The 9349-nt window shown below is 37.9% G+C and overlaps 1 protein-coding gene and 1 non-coding gene across 2 annotated transcripts; one reads left to right on the top strand and one right to left on the bottom strand.

Annotated features, from left to right (window-relative positions):
• The first annotated feature begins 5918 nt into the window (after positions 1-5918).
• LOC133039735 (uncharacterized) lies at positions 5919-7427 on the top strand. The gene is made up of 2 exons (XM_061118667.1): positions 5919-6215; positions 6297-7427. The coding sequence occupies exons 1-2, from the start codon at positions 5919-5921 to the stop codon at positions 7425-7427; spliced, it is 1428 nt and encodes a 475-aa protein (XP_060974650.1).
• On the bottom strand, positions 6462-6568 carry LOC115698396 (small nucleolar RNA R71). Its single transcript, XR_004008145.1, has one exon. It is a non-coding gene; the product is annotated as a small nucleolar RNA R71 (small nucleolar RNA).
• Positions 7428-9349: the final 1922 nt, after the last annotated feature.

Here is a 9349-nt window from a genome sequence, read left to right as displayed (position 1 = left end):
TCATTTTTGCATCTCATTTTCTCAAAAACGCCAATTTTCAAATTCAACCATTTAAATGCCAATTCTAACTATTTAATAACTATAAATAATTATTAAATAATATTTTCATTTATCATATTTATTAATTGAACCATACAAAGTATCATAATTAACAAATATGCCCTAAAAACTCTTTCTTTACAATTTCGCCCTTACTTAGTAAAAAATTCACAAATAGACATAGTCTAATTTGAGAATTATAATTGATTAATCAAAACCAATTATATGAGTCTTACAAGCAATATTATCTCAACTAGTGGGGGGACCATGGGTCTATATAACCGAGCTTCCAATAAGCAGATCAAGAATTTATTAACCTAAATTCACTGACTTATTAATTCTTCGTTGAATCCACGCATAGAACTTAGAATTGCACTCTCAGTATATAGCATATAGACACATCATTAGTTATCCATTGTTATAATCCTAATTTGATCAATGATCCTCTATATGAATGATCTACACTGTAAAGGGATTAAATTACCGTTACACCCTACAATGTATTTTATCCTTAAAACACTTAACCCCGTATAAATGATATTTCAGCTTATGTGAAATGAGTACTCCACCATTTATTTTCGTTTGGTCAAGCTCGAAGGAGATCATCCTTTACTTACTATTCGCCAAATAGAAGCTATAGATTCCATGTTTATGTTAGCGCTCCCACTCAATTGCACTACCGTGTTCCCAAAATGTACGTATCACCCTGACCCAAAAGTAGGCTTAACTAACAAATTAAAGAACACGAATAACCTCTTGAGATTGAGCCTAATCATAACAGGATTAAGATCATTTGATCTAGGATCAATTAGGCGATATTCACTTGAATAGATATTACGGTAAGTTTAATAAATCTAAGTCAAAGTTCAATATCGGTCCCTTCCGATGCATACTCCATGCATCCAACCTGAGCTTTACTTTAACCAATGCTCTGGAAAGAACATAGCATTTCTCCAAATGCAAGTAAACTCTGTAGTAGATTATCATATCAGTAAAACCCTATGTCTAATAAATCTAGGAATTTTTATTCACATAGTCATGTTTACTTTCCAATATGTTGACAACACAATAAACAGGATCAAGTATGTGAAAAGAGTTTCAGATGAATTTATAAATCAAATAGACAAGCAATTGATAAGGTGAACCAAAACATACACAAATGAATGAAAAATACTTCTGTTTCTTTATTGATGTTGAATAAAATGGATTACATTGAAATGGAGTTTTATTTAGGGCATAAAATCCAACAAACTCCCACTTGCACTAATATAAAACTAATCAGTACATATCAATTAATCCTAAATTCTGAAGGTGCTTTTCAAATGCAGTCACGACCAAGACTTTGGTGAATGGATCAGCTAAGTTGTCTTCTGTGTCCACTTTCTCAACCAGTACATCCCCTCTTGCCACATATTCTCTGATGATGTGATACTTCCTTTCTATGTGTTTGCTTCTCTTGTAGCTTCGAGGTTCCTTACTGTTGGCTATTGCTCCATTATTATCACAAAGTAGGACCATAGGCTTTTCCATTCCAGGCACGACACCGATACTGGTTAAGAATTTTCTTAGCCAGACAAGCTCTTTAGCAGCTTCTGCTGCAGCTATGTATTCAGGTTCCATCGTCGAGTCCGATATCGGGGTTTGTTTTGCACTTCTCCAAACCACTGCTCCACCCCCAAGAGTAAACACCATTCTTGATGTAGATTTCCTGTCTTCAAGACATGCCTGGAAATCTGAATCAGTATAGCCTATGGGATTTAAAGCACCACCCTTGTAGACTAACACAAGATTCCTTGTACTCTTTAAGTATTTTAGAATATACTTAACTGCATTCCAATGTTCTTGTCCTGGATTAGACTGATACTTGCTCACGATTCCCACTGCATAGCAGATGTCAGGTCTAGTGCATAACATTGCATACATTAGACTTCCAACTGCAGAAGCATAGGGAACTTTCGCCATGTCCTCTATCTCTTGAGGATCAGTAGGAGACTGCTCCTTAGATAGACGGATACCATATCTAGAAGGCATGTTTGCCCCATTGGTGTTGTTCATGGAGAATCTCTCTAAAACTTTGTCAATGTAGGTTATTTGAGAGAGAGCAAGAGATCTGTTCTTCCAGTTTCTGATAATCTGAATACCAAGAACATAGGCTGCTTCACCCAAATCTTTCATATCGAATTGAGTGTTAAGCCATTCCTTGATGTGAGTCATTTTCTTGATATTGTTTCCAATAATTAAAATGTCATCAACATAAAGGATCAGGAATACTACTACTTGGTCTTCCTTGAGTTGGTAAACACAAGGTTCATCTTCATTCTGAAGAAAGCCGTAGGTTTTGATGATTTCATCAAACCTTTTATTCCATGAGCGAGAAGCTTGCTTAAGTCCATAGATAGACCTATTTAGTTTGCAAACTTTCTTTTCCTGCCCTGGAAGAACATAGCCTTCTGGTTGTTCCATATAGATGGTTTCTTCAAGTACCCCATTAAGGAAGGCAGTCTTGACATCCATTTGCCAGATTTCATAATCGAAAGCAGCAGCTATGGAGAGAAGAATTCGGATGGATTTGAGCATGGCAACAGGACTAAAAGTTTCCTCATAGTCCACACCTTCTCTTTGGGTATAACCCTTGGCTACAAGTCTAGCTTTAAAAGTTTCGACTTCGCCTCCAGCTCCTCTTTTCTTCTTGTAAACCCACTTGCATCCTATCGAATGATAGTCATCAGGTGCGTCTACATATTCCCAGACTTTGTTCCTTTTCATGGAATCCATTTCTGAATCCATGCCGACTGACCATCGTTTCCGTTGCGGACTAGCCATTGCCTGTTTATAGGTTAATGGATCGTCTTCAATACCGTCACCAACGACCATATTGATTTTACCATCCAAGCCATAACGAGCTGGTTTTTTTGAAACCCTCCCACTACGACGAGGAGCGGTGATCTTCTGAATAGGAACTTTGGTAGTAGTTTTCTCAGTAGGTTGGACTGAGGGAGTGGGATTGTCCTCTTCTTGAGTGGAAGAGGACGAAACATTGGAAGGAGTTATATCTGAAAGCATTTCCTCTAAAACAACTTTACTTTTCGGTTTGCTTTCTTTAATATAGTTCTCTTCAAGAAAAGTAGCATTTGTAGAAACAAACACTTTGTTATCATTGTAACTGTAAAATAGTCTACCCCTAGTCTCTTTAGAATTTCCGACAAACATGCAAATTTCAGTTCGCGATTCCAGTTTGCCTTCTTTCTTTCTCAAGACATGAGCAGGGCACCCCCAAATTCTGTAGTGGCGTAAACTAGGTGTACGACCATTCCAAAGTTCGACGGGTGTCTTAGGGACTGCTTTAGATGGAACAACATTTAAAATGTCATTAGCCATCTGTATAGCATATCCCCAGAAGGACGTAGACAGAGTTGAATAACTCAGCATAGACCTAACCATTTCCAAAAGAGTGCGATTTCTTCTTTCTGCAACTCCATTTTGTTGTGGAGTGCCTGGGGCAGTGTATTGGGATTCAATTCCAAGTTCAATTAAATGATATTTGAACTGCATATCCATATATTCTCCACCCCTATCAGTTCGCAAGATCTTTAATGTTTTACCTAATTGGTTTTGAGCCAAAGCATGAAATTCTTGAAACTTTTCAAACGTTTCAGATTTCTTTTGCATTAGGTAAAGAAAACTATATCTAGAGTAATCGTCAATGAAAGTGACAAAATACTCATAACCTCCTCGGGCTTTTACATTCAAAGGTCTGCAGACATCGGAATGCACTAACCCTAGGGGTTGTTTGGCACGTTTTCCCTTTGCAGAGAAAGAACGTTTAGTCATTTTTCCTTCCAGGCAGGACTCGCAAACTGGCAATTCACCTAGGACGACATTTTTCAATGGACCGTCTTTGGTTAGCCTATTGAGTCTATCAAAGCCTATATGACCTAAACGTAAATGCCATAGATAAGTTTGATCATCATTATCAATCTCTTTTCTTTTGAGGTTTCTGTTGGAAATTATTTTACCAGGATCTTAGATCTACTCACAAGTATGTTGATTAACACCCTAAATATGAACTTTCTAAAACGATGAAATAAACACATATAAAGTTTAGGAAACCTTACATTGGGTGCAGCGGAATTAAATGACTCCTTCCTTTCAGATATCTAGCCCTTGATTCCTTTCTGTAGCAGAGCATTATCAATATCTGAACTGATAACTCTATGGTATAGAGTTAATTTTTATGCTTTTAAACTAAAGTATTGTGAGGAGAGTAATGAAAATGTGTTTATTTTGCTTATTTTTAATTAGTTTTAGTGTTATTTTCTATTTAGTAATCTAACCTTTAAGTTTTGTAAATATTGATATTGTTGGGTGTGTTTTTCCAATTAACTGTGCTTATTTTGTTGAAAAAGGAGGAATTAAATTGATAGGTAAAAGAGAAAGAAGCAAGAAAGAAAAGGAGTACAAGCTGGAACTGGGTTGGTTGCTGAAGCAATGCTAAAGCAATGCTGAAGTGAATTCAGCATCCTGGCAGTGACGTGGAAACACGAATTTCACTTATCCACCTCAGCAACTTCGGTCCAATCACTCAAATTGCATCAGCTAGCTGACATGGAAGAAAGGGGTCTCACCCTAGTGGGCCAAAGTGGAAAAGTTTGGGCTTCTATTTTGGGTGAGGAGGTTGGTACCCTAAAAACCCAACATCAAAAAGAAAAGAAAAGAGCAAGTACATGGGAGTCATCTTCATCATCTTGTATGTACAGTACGGGGCAGCTGCCATTTTTCTATGGAGGAGCTTTAATTGCAGCAGGAAGTACAACAAAGAAGAAAGAAGAGGGGACCAAGCCTAGTGTTTGAATTTTCTTTTACCCTTTCTTGATAGTCTTCTTTATTTTTCTCTTTGTTATTGTTGTTTGTACTTAGTATTCAAAACTTCTTGAGATTGTAAATTTGGGCAGCAGCCATGGATGAAGTATTTTTAGCTTGGATTTTATCTTTTTATTTGAATATGAGCTAAGCTTTTGAGGCTTGAATGACTATGAACTTCTAAGTTGGGTATGATTAAATTTTAAGCTTACTTTAGTATTTGTTTGCCTTTGTTCATTCAAGTGAGTTTCATTTTAATTGATTGTTGTTTTTTGGCCATGAATAACAATTCGCTAAGCTAGATCTTGTACTGGAAGGGCTAGATCTAGTAGTTCAACTTGAATGAAGCAAGTGAAAACCTAGATTTAGGCTTTTCTTTGTAAGTGGATAGGAATATTTCATTTACCTTGCATAACTTACCAAATGAATGCTTGAATGGTGTCCTGCTTGCTGGTTTGATATAGGAATATATTGAGCTTAATGGTAGGATTAAAGTTGTGAGTGTTGGAAAATTCTCACAAGCCTAGAGGAATTTGTTGTTATCTCTGTGCAAATTGCTAAAGTAATGCTGAACCAATGCTGTACTGACTGTAAAAAAACCTGACTAGAAGGAATTAGTTATTCAAGCCATTTTTGCCATATTATATTTTTTATCTTGCAAACAATTTTTCTAGCGGATAGTTTTAATTTTAGCAAGTTTAATTCTTGTCAATTTTAATTTTGAATCATTACTCAACCATTTACATATTATTTCTTTTTATTTTAAGTTGTAATTAGTTGATTTTATATCAAACTTTGTTTGCAATCCCTGTGGAGACGATCTTACTTATCACTTTATTACTTGTGTGACTGCGTATACTTGCGTATATAATTTTCACAACAAGTTTTTGGCGCCGTTGCCGGGGATTGAAACTAAATATTGTGTATTATCAACTATTGTGCAATTTATTTTCTGGTTTAAAGTTTTAATCCTATCTGGTGCGCTGATTTTTTTTTCTTTTTCAGATTTAATCTAGTGCATGAACGAGCAAGAAGAAGACCTTGAACTTGCTCCTATTGACCCCGAAATTGAACGCACTTTTAGACAAAGGAGGAAGGAACAAAAGGCTAAAAAACGCTGCAATATGGCCGATGGGTTTGAAATTGGGGGTGCTCATAATGAAGCCAATCCTATTGCTTTGGCCGATGATAGAGCCCGAGCAATAAGAGAGTATGCAGCCCCTATGTTCAATGAGCTAAATCCGGGTATTGTGAGACCCGAAATCCAAGCACCTCACTTTGAGCTCAAGCCCGTCATGTTTCAAATGCTCCAAACGGTTGGTCAATTTGGTGGGTCGCCAACGGAAGATCCTCACCTCCATATTCGCTCATTTTTGGAGGTGAGTGATTCTTTCAAGCTACAAGGAGTAAGTGAAGAGGCTTTAAGATTGAAGTTGTTCCCATTTTCCTTGAGGGATCGGGCTAGAGCATGGCTTAATACTCTTCCTCCCGATTCGGTGACTAATTGGAATGACTTGGCTGAAAAATTTTTGAGAAAGTACTTTCCTCCAACAAGAAATGCAAAGTTTCGAAGCGAGATCATGTCCTTTCAACAATTGGAAGATGAGACTACTAGTGATGCATGGGAAAGATTCAAGGAGTTGTTGAGGAAGTGCCCACACCATGGTATTCCCCATTGTATCCAACTTGAGACTTTTTACAATGGTCTCAATGCGGCTTCTAGGATGGTGTTGGACGCTTCGGCTAATGGAGCCATTCTTTCCAAGTCTTACAATGAAGCTTTTGAGATTTTGGAAAGGATAGCTAGCAACAACTATCAATGGTCAACTAATAGAGCTCCGACAAGTCGAAAAGTAGCGGGTGTCCTTGAAGTAGATGCTTTGACCGCTCTAACCGCTCAAATGGCCTCAATGACCAACATTTTGAAGAATATGAATATGGGAGGAAGTGTACAACCAGCCGCTGCCATTCAAAGGGCAGAAATCTCTTGTGTGTATTGTGGTGATGGGCATACTTTTGAAAATTGCCCTTCAAATCCAGCTTCGGTTTGCTATGTGGGTAATCAAAACTTCAACCGCAACAACAATCCATACTCAAACTCCTACAATCCGGCATGGAAGCATCATCCGAACTTTTCATGGGGAGGTCAAGGGGCAAGTTCAAGTGGAGCACAACAAGCACAAGGAAAGCAATCATTTCCACCGGGTTTTTCTCAACAACCAAGACCTCAACAACCTCACCAACCTCAAGGCTCTCAAACTAGTTCTTTGGAGAGCTTAATGAGAGATTATATGGCCAAGAATGACGCTATAATTCAAAGCCAAGCAGCATCTCTTCGGAATCTTGAAGTTCAATTGGGGCAATTGGCCAATGATTTGAAGAATAGACCACAAGGCACTTTGCCTAGTGACACCGAAAACCCAAGAAGAGATTGCAAAGCGGTAACCTTGAGAAGTGGAAAAATAATTGAGTCAAATGTGGCTGCGGCGAGAAAGAGCCCTCTTCAATCCAAAAAGAGGGGGAAATGAAGAAAAACCAGCAACTTCGAGCTGAAATTCCCCCAGTAGTTACAGCATCCAGTCAACATTCTACTGCAGAAAAGTCTTTGCAAAAGCCACCGCTACCATTTCCTCAACGGTTCAAGAAGCAACAAGACGATGGTCAATTCCGGAGATTTCTTGATGTTCTAAAGCAGCTCCACATCAATATACCTTTAGTGGAAGCTTTGGAGCAAATGCCAACTTATGTGAAGTTTTTGAAGGATATTTTGACAAAGAAAAGGAGGCTTGGCGAGTTTGAAACGGTCGCTTTGACGGAGGGATGTAGTGCTATGTTGAAAAGTAAAATTCCACCCAAATTGAAAGATCCGGGCAGCTTTACAATTCCTATTTCTATAGGGGGTCGAGATGTTGGAAGAGCTCTTTGTGACTTGGGAGCTAGTATTAATCTCATGCCCATGTCTATTTTTAGGAAGTTGGGAATTGGAGAAGCAAGGCCAACCACCGTCACTTTGCAATTAGCGGATCGTTCCATGGCTCATCCGGAAGGGAAAATTGAAGATGTGTTGGTACAAGTGGATAAGTTCATTTTTCCGGCCGATTTCATTATTCTTGACTATGAGGAAGATAGGGAAGTTCCAATCATTTTAGGGAGGCCATTTCTTGCCACGGGAAGAACTTTGATAGATGTTGAAAAGGGAGAGCTTACCATGAGAGCTCAAGATGAGCAAGCCACATTCAAGGTCTTTCATCCTATGCGTGCTCCGGATGCAATAGGAGAATGCTTAGCAATTGGAGATATGGATCCTAACATGGTTGCGGAGTCCAAATTCAAAAATAGTAAGAAGGTGAGAAAGAAGATTCCCCTTAAAGAAATTGCTAAGGATCACGAGCCGCAAGAAAGCAAAGACAAAACATCATTTGACCCTTAAAAACCACCCAAAAAGAAGAGAAAGAAAAAGAAGTTTAGTAGAAAATTTTGGTCTCAAATGTTTGAAGTTGGGCAACAAGTGATTTTTGCTAACTCTTTAATGAAGGCTACTCATGGACGACTAGATTCAAGGTGTTATGGATCTTTCTTGGTGGTGAGAGTACCCCGATGGGGTGGTAGAACTACGTGATGCACTTTCAAGAAGAAAATTTTTGGTGAAAGGCCAAGGAGTGAAGTTTGGGAGTGGTGAGGTTGATCGAGCAAAGACCTCCATCACATTGGAAGAGGCTTGAGGAAGAAGGGTCTCGGGTTGTCATGGCTTTAGTGAATCACATTTGGGCAACCCAAGAGCGGAGGAACAGGATTATATTTAGTTATATATATGCTATGTAATAAGTTTGGGGTGTGCCACCCCTTGAAAAAAAATATATATGTATTTACAATTAAGTTTGGGGTGTGCCACCCCTTGAAAAAAAAAATAAACAAAAAAAAAAGAAAAAAAGAAAAAGAAAAAAAAAAGAGGAAAAGAAGAAAAAGGAAAAAAAAAAATTAGTATATACATACTTATATAATTACATATATATATATATATATAACTTTTAATTTCCTACATTTACTAATGATTTCGCTGTAGTGTGGTGATCTTTATTGCTGGTGCAAAGCAAGGAATGACAGAAAAAAGGGGCTGCTGCAATATGGTGTGAGCAAATTTGTATGTTGAAGCAGTAGGTCCCAGTACAGCATTGGATCAGCATCGCTTCAGCATTTTGAAGCAGAGACTCTAGTGGGGAAGAGTTCAAATCTTGAGGGAGTTTTCTTTTTCTCCTTAGTTAAATTGTTATTGCTGGTTGTGTTTGATTGTTTACTTAGTTTACTTTTATTGTCGTCTTTAGTTGTGTGAGTAATAAATATTATGTGGATTAGATGTGTATTAATCATGTTGTTTTGTCATGTTTGTGATGTTATGTTTTAGCTTGCAAATGAGAAAAATACTGCTTGTGTTTTCAGCTTGGTTTAGGGT

The sequence above is a fragment of the Cannabis sativa genome, chromosome 7 (assembly GCF_029168945.1).
Source record: "Cannabis sativa cultivar Pink pepper isolate KNU-18-1 chromosome 7, ASM2916894v1, whole genome shotgun sequence".
NCBI lineage: Eukaryota > Viridiplantae > Streptophyta > Magnoliopsida > Rosales > Cannabaceae > Cannabis > Cannabis sativa.
Note: the sequence above shows the minus strand (reverse complement) of the source record. Positions and strands in the feature narration are given on the sequence as shown.